The 21,869-nt window shown below is 39.9% G+C and overlaps 1 protein-coding gene across 4 annotated transcripts in view; it reads right to left on the bottom strand.

Moving 5' to 3' along the window:
* cbfb (core-binding factor subunit beta) overlaps nt 1–21,439 on the bottom strand; it is a 35,693-nt gene extending 14,254 nt beyond the window's left edge. For 2 of the 4 annotated variants that reach the window (XM_067588787.1, XM_067588786.1), the window contains exons 1-3: nt 20,950–21,439; nt 20,266–20,352; nt 14,436–14,552 (exon numbers count right to left, since the gene is read on the bottom strand). In XM_067588787.1, the coding sequence (XP_067444888.1) occupies nt 14,436–14,552; nt 20,266–20,352; nt 20,950–21,027 (282 nt within the window). In that variant the 5' untranslated portion in view covers nt 21,028–21,439. The remainder of the gene's footprint in view (nt 1–14,435; nt 14,553–20,265; nt 20,353–20,949) is intronic. The other 2 variants (XM_067588789.1, XM_067588788.1) reach the window with 1 other exon arrangement.
* Nucleotides 21,440–21,869: the final 430 nt, after the last annotated feature.

Genomic DNA, 21,869 nt, shown 5'->3' on the forward strand with positions numbered 1-21,869 from the left:
GCTCATTGTTTTGGTTTTCTGTCCTGCAACTTTACTGTTCGGTTAACTCTCATGGCTAACAGCGGTGTTTTCGGCCACAGATGGAAGCTGTTTTCAGAGCTCTCAAAATTCACTGTGACAAAGTTAGCAACTAACTGGCAAACATAGTGCAATATTTAGCAGCTAAAGAGCCAGATATTTCCCTCAGGAATTGGTGGAGACCAAAAACAGAGCTAAAAGAAAAATTTGACATTTGTCAGGTGGACAAACACAACTACAAAAGGAATGCTGATGTTGCTCCATATCTGCTGGATGTATAAATAGCTAATGTTTGCTAAATACTATGTCAGTGTCAATGATCATAGCTTGTTTCTGCTTCCCAAAAGTGGCAACACAGTCAATTAATGCAGGTTTAATACTTGTGAAAAGGCTGAGGTGAGTCACTTTGCTTATTTGAACTTGATGACAGAATTTTCATTTGCGGGTGTACTATTTCTTTAGCCTCATTATGTTCTCTCAAGACACCCATGAAATAATTTTACGACGTATAATCAAACAGTCAAACTGAGAGACGCGTACACAAACACTAAATAATGATTTGCTTTCACACAGAGCTGTCTGAATTTGTCTTTCCTGATAATGCATGACACAGTTAATGTGACGTGATTAAGCTGAAATGTAATTTGCTTTTTTTTCTCTGTCTTTTCTTTGTTTCATTGTCTTCTACTTTCCCACGACACAAGAAAGAGACAGTGAGAGAAAGTGAAACGCAGACAGAAAGTCTGTTCTTCCCAGGGTAGAAAGTTTTTACGTGGTATTTTTATCCAAATAAACAAGAATTTAGGAATAAATCAACAAAATCAAACACTCTCCCCAACATACACACAACTAGATTTTTCTGTGTGACACTGGGCGAGCTCCACGTTCCTGCATTTTTACTCTGGCTATTTTTGGACAGCCTCTCACAGGGACCTCTTTTACCACAGCTACCCACACTGCACCGGGGTTGCAGGGGAGACCGCACCCCAAGAGACTGTGGGTTTTTGTGTTTATTCGAGTGAATGTTTTTCTCTGTGTGTGTGTGTGTGTGTGTGTGTGTGCGTGAGAGAGAGAGAGAGAGAGAGAGAGAGAGAGAGAGAGAGAGAGAGAGAGAGAAAGAGAGAGAGAAAGAGAAAGAGAGAAAGAGAAAGAGAGAGATGGCTTCCACATCTGTGGGGCTGCATGGTGCTTTTAAAAGAAAGCTTCATTTGGCTTGACAGGGAAAACGTGTGTGTGTGTGTGTCAGTAAATGGATGTGGGGGTTGACATGGTTCTCTCTCAGAGGAAGTCTGTGGTTGGGCCGTTTCTACATATTTTCCCCTCACATACTCACACACGTACACACACACACATGAAGACTGGAGGACTCTCACACACTGCAGTGCTCTGTGAATAAAAAAAGGAAGCAGGGTAAAATGCAGTGACAAGTCAGACTTGCTCTTAAACCAAGTGTAAGTTTAGCTGAGTTAAATTTTTGTCTGAGGGTCCGTGTGGGAAGATTAGTTTTGTATGGTTTTGTTTTTATCTGCCTGCAGCACAGATGAGCAGTATTATGTTTTATTTTCTATTTCTATGGACACTTATTTGTGTTACACTTACACTTACACATTTATTTCACAGCTTTTCTAGTTAGTTCTTGTGCAGATTGAGACGTGAAACATTTGCAGATGAAGGTTGTTCATATAGGATCATGTTATAATATGAGGAATTGTCAAACCCTCTTACAAAAAACTGCATATGAAATTTACCTTTTCATGTTTTATATGTCTCAAAACATTTGTTTTTACATTAAATATCTGAAAATGTACATGTGCCTATATGTTTCCTCATAATATGTGAAATTGATGTTTTCACATGTGATGTCTTTCATTTCACGAGTCAGTGTCTTGACTTGTGCTTTTATGTTAAATCTTTTTCACATGTGCTAAAATTACATTTTTGTTATTTGATATTAGTGTTAATATAATAGTAATATTAATATCCAATAACATATAATAATAATATAATGACCAGTACTGGTATAAGCTAGACTCTACTGCACAGCATTATGTTTTCTTATTCTATGAGCTTACATTAAATAACACCTGATAGTGTAAAGACTGGTAGTGCCACACAGGCTTTGTTTTATTCTCTTTTTTTTGTATTGTTGCATAGACAGGTGAATAATTTCAAGAAAAACCTGAATAAACTAATGGAGAAACATAACTTTCCATGAGGGGCCACTGAGGGGTTTGAGAATGAAAAGGATGTGAATCGTAAGCTATGGCTTTCACGGTCACCAGATCTCAATGCAACATGAGGAATTTGAAGATGTTAGGGTGACGTGTTAGTTCACCACAGTCATCAGAGCAGCGAATGAGGGGATTTCTTGAAGAATGGCGTTCATACCCCCAGCAGAGTTGGAGAATGTATGGCATGGAGCACTGAAGCTGTGCTGGAGGCTCAAGGTGACACCTTACTAAGACGCTTTTTAAGACCTCAGTGTCACGGACATTTCAACCCAACAACACCGCTGCTGAGCAAAGACATCAACACACTCCGGTACACTCAGCTTTCAGCCGGCAAGTCAAATCTCTCCCTCTTGATCTAAACCTCTCCAAGTTACTGTAAGTGCTTCCTACACTGTGTGTGTGTGTGTGTGTGACAGAGAGAGAGAGAGAGAGAGGGGTACTGTAGAGTGTGTGTTGGCAGACAGTGTGTGACGCTGATGTAGAGGGATGTGTTGGCATTGTGCCTCTCATTCAGCCTAGTGCCAACCATCTAGTCAGCACAACTGCCCACTGCTCACGCACACACACATTCACACACACACACACACACACACACACACACACACACATACACACGGACCAGTGCCCACGAGGTGAGTGAACACAATGGGCATCTGTGTTTTCAGCCTCGTGAGTTGTGGCAGTCTGCCTCTCCCACACACACACACACACATATACACATACACACACACACACGCACAGACATTCAAATCATTAAAATAAACAGCACAAAGACTTAAATATGCAACTCTGAATTCCTCTGTCACCACCACTACTCCTCTCTTTTTTTCTTAAATATGCATATCGTATATGTGTTTTTCTCTTTTCAGCTCTCTTCTATGCTATGTGTATATGTGTGTGTGTGCGTGTGTCTACTGTCTAAGCTGGAGGCTCCAACTGATTTAGAGCAGTAATTATGTTATTATCCAGAAGAATGTTACATCAATGACTGTCAGAGCGTCTGGGAGGCTGCATGTGTCCATTATATTCAAACAGTCAACATCTCTGTGTGTGTGGATCACTTAGATTAAAGATGAGCTCTGGTGATTGGCTGAAATCTGTGTATTATTCACTCAATAAACATGTGTGTGTGTGTCTGAGTCAGCAGCCAGTCAGACAACTCATGTTCTTTCTTTCTTTCTTTCTTTCTTGGATTTTTAATGTTATGAAATATCACGATCATCCACAATTTTATGTGATACAAGATCATGGTACACACATGGTACAAGTAAAAAAGAATAAAGTTGAAAAGAGAGAGAGAGCAAACAGCATCGGTGTTGCTGGCAGGACAATATGGGAGCTAAGTATTTTCTACATTAATCATGCCTGATTCATGCTCCCCCTCCACAGCACACTCACAAACACACACACACACACACACACTGACACACACTGACACACTGTGGCCCTTTCACATCCAAGAACAAAGACATAACAACTCTACTGAACATGACTCCAGCATGGACGTCATGTTGTCTTTTTTGGCATCTGGAATGAAAGAGAGTGTAAAACAGAGGAAGAGATCATAAAAATGAGGAAAGAGAAACAGAGATAGAGAGAGTTGAGGTATCTATAATTATTGAGCCCTTTGTTGCACTATCTGCATTTTAAATTAAGATCGTCGAGATGAAGAGTGCGTTAGTAGATTCAGTGCAAACAAAACATGTTTCACACATTGTATTACCCATCAAATTATTAAACATAAAAGCAGAGAAACAACTCTTTCTGGTGGGGCCTGATTCATGATATTTTTGACACATAATCACCTTTTGATTTATCTTTTTGAACGTTGGAATTGTATTATAAATGATAAAGCAGCACACAGGAAATTGTAATATCTTAGATGCGCCATTCAAATTCGACCAATTTGTTTTAAAGACTCTGTTGATACCAATGTATACACATAATGTATAAAAATACAGGTTAATCAGAAATTACAAAATGCCATTACATGGTGCAAAACATTCAAAGAATGTATTCAAGACATTTAGAGCTTTAACTTTTAACTTTAAGCCTCAACATTTAGATTTTCTGAGACTTTTTCTGAAGAAATTTAAGTAGTTAAGTATATGTAGGTACATCAATAGCAAAAGGGAGAGAGGGAGGGAAAAAAAGACAATGAGAGAAAGGAGTGTGAGGCTCTAATCAGTGTGTGTGTGTGTGTGTGTGTGTGTCAGGTGTGACAGCAGCAGGTGGAGATAAAGCACGTTACTGGCCTTCTGTTCCTAATCTCAGACTGAATACAGCCCAACGTCTACTGGTCTATTGTCTGACACACAAACACACACACACACACACACACACACACACACACACACACACAAACACGTTCACACATCACCTGCTAAAGCAACAGAGGTATAATAGTACGGTACTCTCCACTGCATGATCACTCTCTCTTCTTCTGCCTTCCCACCCTGTAATTATAGGAGCTGCAAAACAACATGGACACACACACACACACACACACACACACTCACAAATCACATGACATTCAGTGACAGCCAGGTCATGAAGGCTGATGTTAAATGTGTTGTTGTGTATCCAGTTTCACGACAAAAAGCAGGAGCCAGATGTGAGGGAAACATGATGCATAACGAGCTGGATCTGAACCCACAACTTTACATACTGTGTGTGATCTACAACATGGTCCAACTTTACTTTTTTTTTTTTACATTCAGTGCTCATTCAGTCTACTCCCTGAGCAAACCAGCGGCAACAATCACTCATCATTTTTCAATCCTATCACTTGTTTCATGTTCAGAATTAAAATACTGAAACACTTTGTCATGTCATGTTTTCTGTTGCGAATCATAATTATATATTATATAATAATTGTTCACTGGTTCACTGGCAGTTTGTTTTTCCATTGTGAGTTGAATGAATTGGCCCCAGTCCCGTCTGAGTCTCTAACTGCCTGTGGACACATAATATGCATCATTGCCATGCAAAGTCCTCTCGGTGAGCACTGGAGGGCCAAAAACCACTGTTTGTTCCTATGGCTTTCATAGGCATGGAAATATCATGCAAATCCACACACAGGCTGCAGATAGAGTTACAAAACCAGAGGGAGGCAGAGACAGAGGGAGAAACAGAGAGATTAATAAGAAGATATAAATGAACTTTATGAAAACTTCTGTTCTTTTTGATTCTGAGTGTTGAGCAGAGTATGATTATGATTGAGCGTGAAGACCAAGAGCAGACCGAGTTGGATCAAGTCTGTTCAACTTTTGGTCAATTGGCGCTGACATCATACATATGCGTGGTTTTGAAGGATTCTTATCATTAGTCCTCTGATCCAGTCATTGCACATCATTTTTCATCGTGACTTTTTCTGGACACGTTTTATATTCACGCCAGGAATCTGGAGTTCACTCACATGTGTGAGCGGAGGAAATTATTATAAAAACAAAACTGGTCTATTGAGATAGTGGCTATTATTTCACAACCCATTTCATCAGGTTTTAGTGCAGAGCAGGAGCAGATGTTTACTTCCTTATTGAATTTATGGTCCTCTTTTTTGATGAATGCCCAGTTCTGCTTTCTAACGGGAACATGTGAGAATCTGTGTTCTCACAGGATTTGGGTGGTTGTCTGGTGATGCGATTGTAATCATAATCTACCCTTTCACTCAGTGCATTGTCTCTGTAGTTACTCAGTGGCTGATTATGTGCTCCGTTCTAACTGTTAACACTAATAAATCTGGATATGTTGGTGGAAACAGTCTGTGGTGGTTTGTTAAGTCTTTGTAGGTTTCAGCTAGTCTTCACTTCTCAGCCCTGCTTTAGGGGAAGATTGTGGTTTTGGCAAAAAGGTTAACACGACTTTTTAAAAATGTAACCAAGACTGAACTGCTTGAGGTTGCCTAAACATGACCAAAAAGACATGTATCATGCTTTAGTTGCCTGAAGAAGATATTGTAGGGAAACAAGTACAATATGTTGACAGTGAACAGTTTTCAGATACATTGATAAAAACGTGTCTGGGTAGCATTATGTTTCCTACAAAACATTAAGCCATATGAACATCTGTATATGGGGTCTCCAGTGAGTACATTTATTCTCTATGCTCCTACTTTATGTTGAGGTCAACATGCCTAACTTAAACCTTTCTCCATATTGTAACCTTAAATTCAAATCCATAAAACAGACCAGGGGCAACATGAAAATCATGTTTCTATCCTTGTGAGGACATTTGAACCTCATAAAGGTTCAAATGTTTGCGGACACACAACACCCACACACACACATTGATTTCCAGGTGAGCGGTGTTGCATTCTTCACTCCAGCTCAGCAGACACTTACTGGAAGAGAAGGACTAAGAATAGAGGAATGGAGCTGACACACGCATGCTGGATTTCACACCAGACTGACCTCTCTCACTAGTTTTCTATTTGAATCTTGCGTCTCTAGCGGTAGTTTTTGTACCTCACATGCAAACAAACACACTGTCTTTCTGTCTCTACCTTGTATGTACAAATGCACTTGGACAGAGGTGCACTCAAACACAAAGACATGATACCAGCATAAAACACTAAGACAGACACACACAAAGAGCATATAAACAGAGGACCCTGTCTGAATGTGTGCTGCAGTGCATTGTGGGAGTGGGTGTGGTCATTGATCTAAGGCCTGGGGCAGGAAATATGAAACCCTGTGGGAGGAGATGGCGTGTGAGAGTGTGTGTGTGTTTTCAGGGAGGAGGTTTCGTGGGACACTAACGTATGCAAACAGGGAGACTGTGAGGAAAGTTCGTTTATACTGATTTAAATGAAACAAGCTTCATTAAAATGTACAGAACAATCAGCAAGGATGCACAAGGTGTAAAACACAACTGCACGCACGCATGCATACACGCACACACACACCCACACCCACGCACACACACTCTCTGTCTGATGCAAAGCAGCAGTAGCAGAGGGAACCAATTAGTGGTCTGGCTTTGATGATGTCACTGACAAGTCACGCACTGATGGCACAGCTTCCGTTCAAAAGGGAAACATTATACCACACACTATGTGCACAGACACACACACACACACACACACACACACACACACACACACACACACGCACACACACAGAGTTGATGCTGATATGCATGTGACAGAGGACAGTCTTAGCGGCTTAAGCTGATGACTAAATTAGAGGGCAACAGAGGTGTCAGGTAAGAAATGATTTTAGAGGGTCTGTGTGTGTGTGTGCGTGTATTTGTGAGAGAGAGAGATTACTGGCATGGACAAAAATGTTTCTATGTCGTGATGATGCTAATTTATTAAAGTCTTAATGAAATTAAATTCTATTTTTTTGTCTACTACAGCACACATATCTGCTCTGTAAATAACTTGTCCTGAGTTCTTTGAGAAAAAATCTGAAACCAAAAGGAAGAAATTCATATTTTATATTGTTTGGTTTCATGATGTGCCCCCTTACATTTGCATTAATTTGACAGAATATTATTAGGTATCCATCTACATTTTAGCCAATCAAATCTTTGCATAAACATTAGCGTTCTATCATAGGCAGAGCAGACAGTCACACTGAGCCTGATAGCATCCTGCTACACAACAGACTCTGAATAGCAACCCACATTAGCTAACCCTAACCCTAACCCTTCTAATCTCTCCTTCTTATCTAATTTACAAACATGAACATGTCTTGTCCTGCACCTTAGCTAGTTGAACAAACATTCACCTGGTCAATTTGGAGACTACATAGCTAATTGCTGCAGCAATCAGCAATCAGCTGCAGCACATTAAACAGCATGTAAACATACCCGCAGATTTCACTTCATACTCGTTAGATGCTGGTCTGGTTCTTACTCTTCAATACCACTGTTAACGACACACTGTCCAAAAATGGGTGACTAATTGTGGTTACAGTAAATCTCTCTTTATCCTGGAAGTTGCTCATCCTCTCCAAACAGTAGACGTACTGTTTGACGTACTTTGAATGTGTCCTGTTTTGTTTTCCAGATGAATGGGTTGAAAAACTTAAGAAAAAAAGTTTTAGTATTTGCCTGTAACTTGTTCAAAGGGCCAGGTGGATATGCTGTAAAGTTTTTGAAAGTTACCTTTAATGTGTAAAGATTGTACATTAAAATTGTACAATTATTGTTTTTCTCGATGACTGCACAGTACTGTTTACATCTGTACTGCACAGTACCACAATAGTGGCTAATCAGCTTATTCTAGGTGTGGAGCTGCAGCGCTGCAGAGGTACGATAAAATATTTACATAGTTCACCGACAGCTGTGTCCATATTTGCCATATTTTCTATTGACTCCTCGAATCTGAAACAACTTTTATCCACTACGACAATAGTGGTATTTAATGCAGCATGGTGGACCAAGAACAGAGGGGAAGTAGGAGATAAAAGTTGGGGAGTGACGTCTTGTAGCATTATAGGGCCAGTATGAAGTATTCTCTTAAAAATACTGAAAGTATCACTTCAAGGATCTTATTGGAATATAATTATTAGGTTGATACAAGCCCAACATTATAGACTGTGCATTTGTGTCATTTTTACAAAACATAACCCCAGAGGATTTTACCTATTTGATTCTTTCTGTTGAAAAAGTGAAAAAAAGCTACTGAAAACCTGCACAACTCCTGCACATGGTGAATACAGTAAAAAAATATACAAATTAAATAAAACACTGAGTTTGACCGTGTTCATGCATATACAGGAAATGGTGCAAATACCAAAGTTTGAGAATGAATGAAAGCCCACATGTGCATTTCTGGTTCCTGGGTTTTGTGTTTGAGCTCCCCCCCCCCACCCACCCCTCCCTCCATCATGTAGCTGACAGACACTCGTCTGCTTCTCATTTAGTTCTCCCCCTATAACCGCTAATCTCTCTCTGTCTCGTTCTACTTCTTTTCACTCTTTCTTTCTGTTTTAGGTTTTGTTTACTGTTCATATATTTGTGTGATTTTTTTGTGTGTGTAGACATATATGTGTGTAACGCTTAGCAATCAGTCTGGCGCCACTGTCTCATCAGCATGCAGTTTAAGCGGGCAAACGCACACACACACACACACAGACATATAGAGAAACAACCTTCATCACTGAAACTTGCAGAGTAATTCCTGTGGTTTCAACCTTGTCTAAAGTCACATCCCCAGATATGACTTTTCCACGAGGAAACGGTCGTTACTGGAGCCAGTTTCCAGTTTCCGACCGAATCTCATCCCACTCCGAGCGCTTTCATGACCAAAATAATTGTTTGCGGCCAGCAAAATCAGCTCTGTTGAGTCCTCTTCACCCTGACACTTCAGTTAAAATGTAATAAGAGCATAATGGAAATGAGCAGTAACTGTTGCTGAACTGCTGTCATGTTAATCAGTTTAACATGTTTCACCAGCAGCACTCTACGCTCAAGTACACTCTGAGCTTATTTTGTTCATTGTTGGCTTGAAAACTGCACGGTTCCAATCAGGCATATAAGAGGGACGGGTACCTTTGTTTTGTTTTGTTTTTGTTTTTTTTGTTCTTTTAAGTATGACAGATTCACTACAGCATCCCGGGTTCTGAAGGAAGAATACATTGCATTTTCAGACACACATTGGAGGTGGTTAGGCAAGCTGGAGGGATTCAGGAGTGCAGGGCAGGAAGGAAGGAAAGTCCAGTATCTGTTTTACCTAAAGGAAACAAGAAGCATGGCAGTTTCTTCACACAAAGGAAACCACAAACAAAAACTCTTGGATGATAAGACATGAATGAACGGTGGGAAAGACTGTTTGAACACATTCACATTAGTGACAGATCAAAGAGTTAATGAACAAGTGAATGCAAAAACCTTTTACCAACAAGAGGGATGAGCGTGAAAAGAACCAAGATGCTGAGTTCAGGTCAATGTCACAAAGAGCAAACTTTTACAGGAAAATGCATCTCAGTGATGTGGCATAGAACAACATAAAAAATCACAGTACGTATGTAAGGCTACAGAATCAGCTTTAGAAAACAATCCTGAAAGATAAAGAATCACATTTCTAAAAATTGTTATAGTTTCTTAATGGAGAACTTGAACAATGCCTGTAATTTGCTGAGATGAATATAGTTTGCATTGCAACATCCACAAGAACACTGTTGTCAAATGCGGGTGTCATATGCACCTTCACACATTTTTACACCCATCTGTAAATGTAACACTTTAGTGCTCACTGCACTGACAACAACATTGCAATATGTAAATGATAATATGAACAGCTGTTAAGGTGCATGTGCTAATCTTCTTTGTAATTCTAATAATATAGTCAACCAATTACATAGTGTTCAGACAGTAAACTTTAAACATCTTCTTACCTATATTTGTCTATATTTATTAGATATCTTTCATGTAAAACTTCACTACATCTACTGTATATTGTTAAATCTCCAAGATGATAGTAGTCATTTTAAACCTAAACCAAACCTAAACCTCTTAAACCTCACTGACCTTCCAGTGACTCATGCTATGCAGCCAAAGTGTTCTGCAAAGTCTTAAAACATATAAGCTAAATATGAAATATGAAAAGCAGGTTAAAAAGATGCACAAGACATCTAGAATATCTCCATTCAATTGAAGGGTGTGTAGTTGTATACTGGTTGTGAACATCATATAGCTTCAGTGAAATAAGCTGATACAGTCACTGTCAGACAGTGTGGAATAGGATGATTTTTTTTCCATCTTAGAAACAAAGAGAACAAAGGAAAAAACTGTATATTGAAGGCTTTCAAAAAACCTTTCACACAAAGTTAGCTAGTACCCTAAACAGATGTTCTTTCTCTTGCCTTTCATTTCTCTGTTCTATTATTGTTACACGGGTAGCAAAAATGTCTTTCTCCAGCAATGGCCTAAATTCTAGTCAACAGAATCATGTCTGACTTTTAAGGAATTACACATCAGAGTCTGCCCAAGCAGACCAATCCAGTTCCTGGTGCACAGGAGCTAACCTGTGCCCGGCTAACCGAAGAGACTTTTGAACATAATATATGCCACCATGGGTTGCTTTGGGAACAGTTTAATTCAGAGTGTTCAGTTCAGCTACAAAATTTAAACCCTGTAAACTGAGTGAACTACAGCAGTCTGCTGTAATTAAGGCTGCTGGTAAACAAGCTGCTGATGCTACAGTTCACGTCTACAGCAGGGTTAATGCTCGCTACCACGTTAGCTGCTAAAATTAACCTTGTCCACAGCTGGCTCCCATTAGCCAGCAAAGACACAGAGAGCCTGTACTTCTACTCTTTCTCTGTCTCTCAAACACACACACACACACACACACACACACACACACACACACACACACACACACCCACACACACTTGGCTATCCAGTCGCCAAGTTTAACCTGGCTGTGCTACCCTTTTGGTTTGGCACCGTCTGTGTTTGGAAATGAAGGTGGGAGAGAGGGAGGATTGGAAGGGGGAGAGCGGATGGAGGGAGGATGGCAGTGGGTGAAGGAGGGGAGGATAAAAGGAAGGAGTTGGGGGATGTACAGGGGGACACAGGATGTAAGCAGAAAACACAGGGAATGGAAAGAGGGAAGAATGGAGGGATGGAGAGACGGACATGCAGCGTGGATGTTCATATAAATTGCCACAAGAATAACAAACACAGGAAAAAGCAGGGAAGCTGAAAGAAAGAAAACATGTAGGGAAAAGTAATAAAAAGAAAGAAAGAAAGAGAGCGGGGCAGAAACACTATCCAGGTAGCCTGTACTGTATCATAGCCCATGAGCTGCTGTCTCATCATTCTCTACTATTCTTCAAGTTTTTTTCTGTGTGTCAACCCTGAATAAACACAGGAAACATCATCATTATTATTAGCACTTTAGTCACAATTATGTCCAATTTTACTCTGCAACTGGCCAATAACCTAAGTGTTTCTAAGAAAATATGTAAGAAGTAATAATAGCAACATGAGAAAAATAAGTGATCACTTCTTTCATTTTGTGTTAAACAGTTTTAACTTCTACAGAATATTTTGAAAGCAGGAAAAAGCTTTTGTAAAAGATATAACCAACACCCAAGCGTGAGAGATCTGTGTGTGTATGTGTGTGTGTGTGTGTAGAGTTTAGCTGTGACAGTAATTAAGAGGAGAAGTTGCAACGTTCACAAGATCTCTGCCTTGGCCTGACAGTTGTATTCTACAGGGAGGTCCGGTGGGATCGGGGTAGGGGGCGGTATGTGTGTGTTTGTGTGTGTGCGTGTGTGTGCGTGTGTGTGTGTGTGTGTGCGTGTGTGTGCGTGTGTGTGCGTGTGTGTGTGTGATTGTATGAAATGAAAGCTGAAATAATATAAAATGTACACTCAGTACACAATTAAAGACTGCACCGAGGCAGCTGAGTGAAGCCTTTCAACTATATTTCTTTTTTACAGTACAAGCTCTCAGGAAACCACATTCTGCGCTCGCCTGTCGTTTTTTATACACGTGGAATATGAATGAGTATTACATAAAAGTAAAGACTGAAACCTTATACTTGTGTCTTTTGTGGGAGCAGCATGAGAAGAACATTTCAGCAATCTGGAATAACTTATCTGAGTCGCTATGCTGGTATAGCATGACTTATGTTTTTCAGTCCAAAAGATTAATATGGATGAAAAGAGCAGACTGTCAGCACGTTTATCTGGATCCTCAGACATGTGTGTGTGTGTGTGTGTGTGAATGTGTGTGTGAGTGTGAGTTCTTGGCTTCATTTCTTCAGAACGACTGTGAAACTGCTTTACATTGACGACTCCTGGCCTCATTAAAACTTCATAGATCTGTGAGCACTGTTGAGGTGACAAAGAAGAGGGTATCATCTTACACACACACACACACACACACACACACATTCGCTCCGTCTTTGCCATACACCTACACACACTCTGCATACAGTCTCTTTCTCTCTTTGTCTGACACACACACAAACACATTACACATCAGAAACTCTGCAGAATGCTCAAAGCCCATCAACAAAAGCACATACACACACATACACACTTTTCACAACCATCAGGGCACTTGTGTTAAATAATTAACAGTGTGAGATTAGTCTGTCAGCCTTGGGGCATGGAGGTCTATCGATTCCCCAGAATGCATTTTTAATGAGCCGCCAGCCGGCATTCATTTCAGCTGGCCAGTGTCCGTGGAGGGCCTTCTGACACACACACACACACACACACACACACACACCCACACACAGAGTCCAGGCGTAGTGCCAAGGGAGACAATTAACATACACATAAACACAGCAGCAGCACCGCTGCACTGTATGGCAGATATCACCTTGACAACAGCAGCAAACTAACATCTTTGGGGCTCTTTAAGTTGTTTAACTTTGACTCTGATCTTGATCAAGCACAATCACTTCTGACCATTGTGTGAAAAGGAGCTTTCCAGTGATTTCACCTCAGTGACCAGGATAAATTGAAGTCACAACAATGCACAGTGTGTTCAGTGGCTGGTGGGAGACAGCGGAAACTGTTTTAAAGGCACCACAGACGATTAATACCTCACACACACTGGTTTAAAGGCACAACACTGCACAACACGGGGCTGATTACGGACTAATTTATGCCTTTCATTTGTCTTTGTGTCCAACCTGACACAAAAATCAATCTGTATTCTGTCAGGGGTTGTCGGCTTGAACAAGGGATGTACATGTTGGATGTTAACACACACACTCTGATCATCCTGACACACGTGTTAAGATTAAGTTCAATTTTTTTATTTATATTAACATTGTCTGTGCGTTGGCGTTACTTTCATTTCATAAAATAAAGAGGAACAAAAACAGTAAGAGCAGATGGAGACGCATGTGTGTCAGCTAAGATGGAATGATGAAGTGCACATGACTGAGCATGACATAAGTTTTATTAAATGGCAAATATGTCTTCAAAACCAACTGACTGCAGTTGTTTGGGTGATTAAAGATACATTTTGTACACCAATAAACACTTTTGTCATCACAAAACAGAATATCTCTTTTTTCACCAGTCTGTCTGTTTCAGCTCAAACCATATGACCTTTCTAACAGGTGAAGAGCAACAGAGAGAAATGTGTGTGTGTGTGTGTGTGTGTGTGTGTGTGTGTGTGTATGTGTGTGTGTGTGTGTGTGTGTGTGTGTGTGTGTATGTGTGTGTGTGTGTATGTGTGTGGGTGGGTGTTTTGCACTTATCCTACCTTTCCCGTCTCTCTCTCAAAGTCGACGTACTCCCTTGTAGGAACCTGCCTCTGATCTCCGTGCAGGTTGGCTGGAAAGAACTGGAGAGAAAGGTTGGTACCTGTAGCTACAAAGGCCTGGAGAGAGAAAGAGAAAGGTTATAAGTTACAAAAAAGTTATAACTTTTACACTGCATTCAAATTTAATGTTAAGGAAAACTACAGGGAGGAGGAAGGGTCTAAAGAAAACCACAACTGAGTTGCATTATGGAAAGTTTAGGTACAGTGTTTTTTCAGCCTCTGATGCTTCAATTTTGACATCATTTTTTAAATAAATGTGTCTCTCACAAGTCCCAAAAATATATGGAAGAGCAATAATAACTTACTAGTGGTCCTTTATATGAAAATATAACGTACGGTAAAGTGGATTCAACACATTTCTACCCAAAATCAATATTTTGAAATAGACAGTCGATTTCGGAAAGTATTTCCCAATTTTTTACCATGGCTTCATGGAAGTTTCTAGAGACTTGTATAACTTGAACAGCAGAATGTTTGAATAAGTTTAAATGTCTTATTTGGGTGTAAGCCTGGAAGGGTTTAAGTTTGATAGAGTGCATCAAAGTTGTTCTTTTTCTCCTTTCCTCAACCCGCCCGCCCTCCGTCTCTCCCTCTTCTTGGTCAAACCGCTCTCGTCTTAGAACAAAAGCGCAAACTGAACTACTGGCCTGCTTTCCTCACACACACATATAATCACATCATACTGGAACTTTCTCCATTTTTTGATTTCTGTAAAATGCCTTCATGCTCTAATGGGAGACATTCCTCTCAAGATAAACACACACACACACACATGCACACGGGCACGCATGAATACTGAAACACAAACAAAATGAAAATCAATAGAAAGCATTTCTCTGTTGCAGTCAGAAAGCAATGAATCACAGAGAGGCAGAAAATCAAGTTAGAAAATTTATGTTTTATGCACATATGTGTGTGTGTGTGTGTGGATTGTCTTTGTGTGTGTGTGTGTGTGATCTGTTGTGTTTGCCGAGACAGATCGATACTAATGGCATTAGGGCTGCGACTGAGCTGGAAGCATATGAATTATGCATCCTGTCAAATCTGTCCCTCATCGGAGACTGAGAGAGCTAGGGAGAATGAGAAAAACTGAATGAAAGAGGAAGAGACGGAGAGAACAAGAGCAAGCAGAAGACAGAGAAATGAAGGGAGGACAAAGCTGAAAACTACCATGAGTGTACATGGACACACAAAGAGAAAAAATGTCTCTCATACACACATGTTTATACACACTCACTTAAGAAATGAGAGCTAAAAGAACACCCGAGTCATCATTTCTGCTGTATTTGAAGTATTGGATTACAACCATCTGATACCAATTTGCTGCCTACTACTGCTGGAGAGAAAAGAGGGAAGGGGAGGCAGAGAGAGGAGAGAGATGGAGGGAAACTGAGAGACAAAGGGGGAGAAAGAGGAAAGAGAGGGAGGCGCGGAGAGATGGAGGGGGGTTGATAGGAGGAACGCATGGATGAGGATGAGAGAGAGAAAGAAAAATGAAGGGAAACAGGACGACGGTGGAGAAGACAGCGTGATAAAAGTAAAGTCAGACAAAGAAGGGAAGGAGGAAATGGAAGTGAGATGGAAAGATGAAGAAGAATAACGATAAAAGAACGGAGCAGAAGAAATTAAATAAAGGGGAAGTGAACAGGCAGAGAGAAAGAGAGAGAGAGAGAGAGAGAGAGAGAGAGAGGGAGAGAGAGAGAGAGAGAAAAGTGCAGCATGAAAATCAATAGTAGTTTAGAAAGCGACTCATCTCTAATGAGCTGAGCTGAAGATAATTTACTTTGAATTATTGTCCCATTTATCAGATCAATCCTGAACATTTTAGAGTCGCCCTGTGAGTTGAGACACAAGTGTGTGTGTGTGTGTGTGTGTGTGTGTGTGTGTGTGATGTTTTGATTCCTGGAAATATACAGCAGCCTAACTACATTTTTACATGATATGTATGTTGTAAAAATATTGTACAAAATAAGCTTTTCATTTATGGTGGAAGGTAAAACTAAGAGTTTACATGCAGTGTATTTTGACATATTTTTTTTGTTTGGTTGTCTATTTATTTAATGTTTACTTGAACAGGGATAAGTATATAGCATACCACTGCATTTATAGCCTAAGCTTGTCTGCAATGCATGTCCCTAGATGGGCCTTCAAAATACATCAAACTCAACAGTAAGATACATATGGAACTGCACAAAACTCAACAAGTCATATACATAAATGAAAGCACAAAACTCAACAAGAAAATACAAAGAAAACAGCACAAAACACAACTTCCAATGATATAATAACAGTAATAGAACAACAATATCATAAATATCAATATCATACCATATCAAGATCCCTCATGACTACATGACTGATCCCTCTTTAAAATCAGTTTCAATTTGAGTTTCCCAGTCACAATCCATTTTGATTATGACTAATTGTATATTGTAAAGTATATTGAATATCACTTTTTTATTATTACTTTCATATACCATGCAGGGTGTATTAAGACACATATATTGACTTGCTTTTGCAAAAATCTACTAGCCTTAATAATGAATGAACTGTAAAGATAAAAACCTGAAATGAAACATTTCTAAAGCATTTCTGCTTTAACATTTGGAGAATGAACTATTCTGAATACCATGTTTGTCTTTCATTTTCTGCCTACTGTAACAGACCTTGTATTTAATCACTTAACCAGCTGTTTTCTTTTTAATGTGGAAACTACACTATTAGAAAAACAGTAGGTCTGGCAGCAAACTTTTGACAAGAGAAAACACTGTTAAAGGGGATAAAGATATTTAAAGATCCCCTCCAGACACGTGTCTGTCTGATATGTTTTTTCCACAAAAAGTTTAATTACCTCATTCAAATTTCTTAAATGACATCTGTTCCTTTTCCCTCAATGAAAAAAAAAAACCCAGAATCTAAGAATATTCAGAGATAATCCATTTCAAAAGTTTAACTGCTGGACAGAAGATGCCTCCTACTTCACTGAAAAAGTCCCTTCTCAGTGTATATGCACACTTGTGTAAGTTGCATACTGGATCATGATTGGCTCCAAACTAGCAGTGATGTCACAATGTACATGTCTTAAATTCAGATTTTCAGTGAGCACAGAGAAACTTTCCCTCTTCAGCAGACGAAAGTGAAAACAGCCTTCTAGTGTCAACCACTGCACGTACATCATTCTGCACAGTGAAGCTCAAACATTTAAGCAACAATAAGCAAAACACATTTTTAAGTGGAGGGGCACTTTAAAAAAGACAATCAATTCAGTGTTCACCTGATAAATTGAACACGGTATACAGTTTATATGTTTTCTGTTTGTCTGTCCCATCTATATAAAGTGGACCTTGGCAGCACGTTCACGTCTCATTGTGTCTAATAGTTGTTCACACTGACCATGAAAATAGCAGGAGGTCTTTAGCAGCGTCTGGCCAATAGATAAATCAGCAACATGATGTCACAGCTGCCGTCAAACCATTAAAACCGTAGCCATCAATTCTCACAGCAGAAGAGGCTTATAAATACAGTGAAGACAGACAGACAGACGGACGCATCATGTCCCACTAAAAGATGGTAAAACTAGATGTGTCCCCCTCACCCTCCCCTTCTCCCTGCTCCCCCCCTCCAGCGATGATGACAGCATGTTTGTGAAAAATACCTCGAGGATGACTAAGACAGCAGAAGTTGCACTGTGCTTGTGTGTGTTTGTGCCAGTAGTTTGCCTGACTTTGCCTTTTGTTGAGGACACCATTTAGGAAGTTTTAAACAGACTTCACACCATGAGCACACGGTAATTACATAATGAGAATATGAATGTGTCCTGACTTGCCTTAAAGTTAAAAGCTGCTCTTACAAACCCTACTACACCTAGTATTTTGAAAGAAAACAATAAAGGTCACACAGGTTCAGCTGAACTTTTGGGAGAAAGCTTTGTTCATCTTTGCAGAGAGGTGAAGACTGTAAAGGACGCAGATGTGTTGTGCTCAGAACTCTAATACTTTGATTCCAAACGCTACATTTCATCAGCCCATTTGCCTCTGAGAGGCATCCATCTCAAATTTGGACGATGATCAGATGCATTTCAGACGCAGCTAGAGAGACGCGTGGTTTGGAAATGGAGGGAAACAGATGCAGTGCACTTGCTGTGACACTGTGGCTACAAACTGACTGCAAAAACTGCCCGCTGGCTGCTCCTCCGTATATGAAAAATGAAGAGAAAAACATTTCAGTATTTTGCAGACCGACACTACAACGCAACTAACTACAGACCGTAGACCTGAGTCAACACAAAAACAACTCAAGTAAGAGACTAAACAAATTAAAGATGCACCTAATATTTATTTTCATTGGTGATTAATCTGCTGATTATTTTCTCAATTAATTCATTAATCTTTTGGTCTGTAAAATGGTCTATGAAACCCATCATGTAGAGCTGCAATGATTAGTCAATCTAGAAGAAAATATTTCATGTTTTGATAATCGATTAATCATTTCAGTTTTCACTTTTCATGCAAAATGCCAAACATTCTTTGCTTTCAGCTCCTTCAATATGAGTGTTTGCTGCTTTTCTTTGTCATATAGGATAGTAATACAAATATTTTTGAATTTTGGACTGTTGGTTGGAAAAAACAAGGAATTCAAAGACGTCACCCCGGAGCCCGGTAAATCATAAAGGGCATTTTTTGATATTTTTTGACATTTTATAGACTAAATGATTAACTGATTAATGGAGAAAATAATGGGCTGATTAAAATGAAAAACTGTTAATTGCAGCCCTTGTGACATATCTTCAAATTACTTGTTTTGTCCGATTAACACTCCCAAAGTTATTGAGTTTACTATCACAAAAGACGAAGAGAAGCAGAAAATCCTCTCTAGTGAGACGCTGGAACTGGAGACTTTTTGTCTTTTACTAGAAAAACATGACGGGTGCAAACACCCCCAGCAAGACTGATAAACTGTTTCAGCTCTGAACAAAAACAAAATGAAGTCATTTAGTATTTACTGAAAGGCTGCTGCATTGTATTTTCAGGTGTTTCTATTTCCTGTTGAGTCATTGCATATCCACTGTCTAAAGCACGTTACTGTATATACCAAAATTAGACATGACAGGTAATATTTACTTTACGTCATCAATTTTAGGCCCAAAATTACAGCCTCAACAGTGTTTGTTGTAACCATAAAGTGTCTCTGTATGATAACACATCTTAACGCATGAGTTCATGCTTCTGCACAAACAAAGCTGAGACAATGATGAGCTGTAGAATATAAGAGTCATGATGAGCCGGCAAGTGTGTAAGTTAAGCCTGGTGGGTCTGCATCTCTGATAGCACGTCTGCTTCCTGGTGCAGGGACAGGGTAAAACACCGGATCACACACACACACGGTGCATGCATGTGTATCACAGTGTCCTGCTGCACAACGTGAACAGAGCACAGTGTTCTCATAATAAGAGCTCATTTGTCTATTAAAGCCTAGAGATTAATGCTCGCTACTGCGCAGGGTTTGAAAGCTTCTGAGATAAGCTAGTGTGTTGTACGATTTAATAAAATAAATATCTTGTTCATAGAGGATTAGAGAGGACATGCCTATGATTTCTGTTTATCTATTGTGTCTGTAAAGTTATTCTGCACATCAGCTTCACATCCTCACAAACACACACTGTCCTTTTTTCTCTCTTTGAGTCAAATATTAATCAGCAATTAGCTCTACATCTCCCCTCTTGTATTCCATGAAGAAGACAAAGATTAAGTGCATTTAGTTTTGCACTCACCACTTCTGACCGTCCGTCCCTGCAGGCGTTCTGGAAGCGGGCTTGTCTCTCCTCATGGGGCCGGTCTCTGAACCCAGTATATTTAATCTAAAGCAAAAAGAAAAAAGCACACTCACTACAACAAGACCTTACTCTCATATATACATTCAAACACTCTGAGTATGCTACATGTGTTTGATTTTAGAGCAGAAAACACTCCGAATAGGGCTGTTTGACAGTGAACGGCGATGCTCATTGCCAGCAGCAGCCTGCAATTTAAAGATAAGCCACAGGAATTTTGATTTAAGGCAAACGGCATCATGCTTTGTTTCTGCATTTAACTAAAAAGTAATAAAATATATTAAAACAGGACAACAGCAATAAAAGTAAATTAGTAAATAATTAAACAACATTTTATTGGTCTTTTTTAATGCAGTTTTTTCAATTTCTTGAGGGAGTGATAGAAATGAAACAGCTTAATGAAATGCACCTTTTTTAAGCTTCAAGTTGTTTACTTTTTGGGGATTTTATTCAACTGTAGATGTTCTCCCATTGAACTTATCAAAATGAATGAAGTAACCTTTATGAATCCTAAAACAACTGAACCCGCCAGCATGCTTCACTGATCTAACGAGCTCTCTTCTCTGTCTTTATTTCCGCCGTCTAACAGAAAGGATCCAGTGTGTAGAAACGCAGCAGACTCACCTCACACTCCCTGCTCAACTTGCGGAAAAACTCCTCATTCTCAAACTTGCTCCTCTGGTCCGGGACTACCCGCGGCATCTTCACCAACACTTTCCGGCCTCTTGCTTTGTCACTTTTAGCCTCTTTTCTTCAACGATCCCGCACTGTAGAAGTTCAGCTGTGTGTTTCTCGCCGTCCTGTTCCTCAACTCAGCCTCTCTTTCACTCACTTCTCTTCCGTGTCTGTGTGTGTGTCTCTGTGTGAGTGTGTGTGTGTGTGTGTGTGTGTGTGTGTCTGTTTTTTTTTTCTTCTTCTTCCCTGTGTGGAGCAATGTGCTCTCTGCTGCTGGCCTCTGTAATTATGACTGCTTCTCTTATTAAGATGATTTGCCTCTGACCGACCGCGGCTCCTGCGCGCTCCGGGTCGCCTCTGGCTCCAAGTGCGTCTTATTAAGTGACCAACTGCGATAGATAAAGCTCAATTTGACCATGCGACTCTCTCTCTCTCTCCCTCCCTCTCTCTCTCTCTCTCTCTCTCTCTCTCTCTCTCTCAGTGTCTCTCTCTCAGTGTCTCTCTCTCGCTTGACGAGCGTGTGATCTCAAGCAAGTGGCAACAAACAAGCGCTCTCTGTCTGCGTCTCTCTCTCTTTCTTTCTCAGTAGTCTACCTGCAACTTTCAAGTTGTGCATTTGTGAATTAAAGAAAAACGAATGCATCAAGCATAACTGATCATATTTTGGCGGATTTAATGATGAATTACATGGCACACAGCTGCGTCGTGCTGCGGTGTCCGAATAAAGAGGAAATATATTTCTACATGCCTATATATGAAATATATAGAGCTATATATGAAATATATAGTAATGTAAGCCTTCATTCATGTAGGCTATCAGTAACAAGTAACGTGATTCAATAAAAGCATACTCTTTACGGGGATTGTCC

The sequence above is a fragment of the Thunnus thynnus genome, chromosome 5 (genome assembly GCF_963924715.1).
Source record: "Thunnus thynnus chromosome 5, fThuThy2.1, whole genome shotgun sequence".
Taxonomy (NCBI): Eukaryota; Metazoa; Chordata; class Actinopteri; order Scombriformes; family Scombridae; genus Thunnus; species Thunnus thynnus.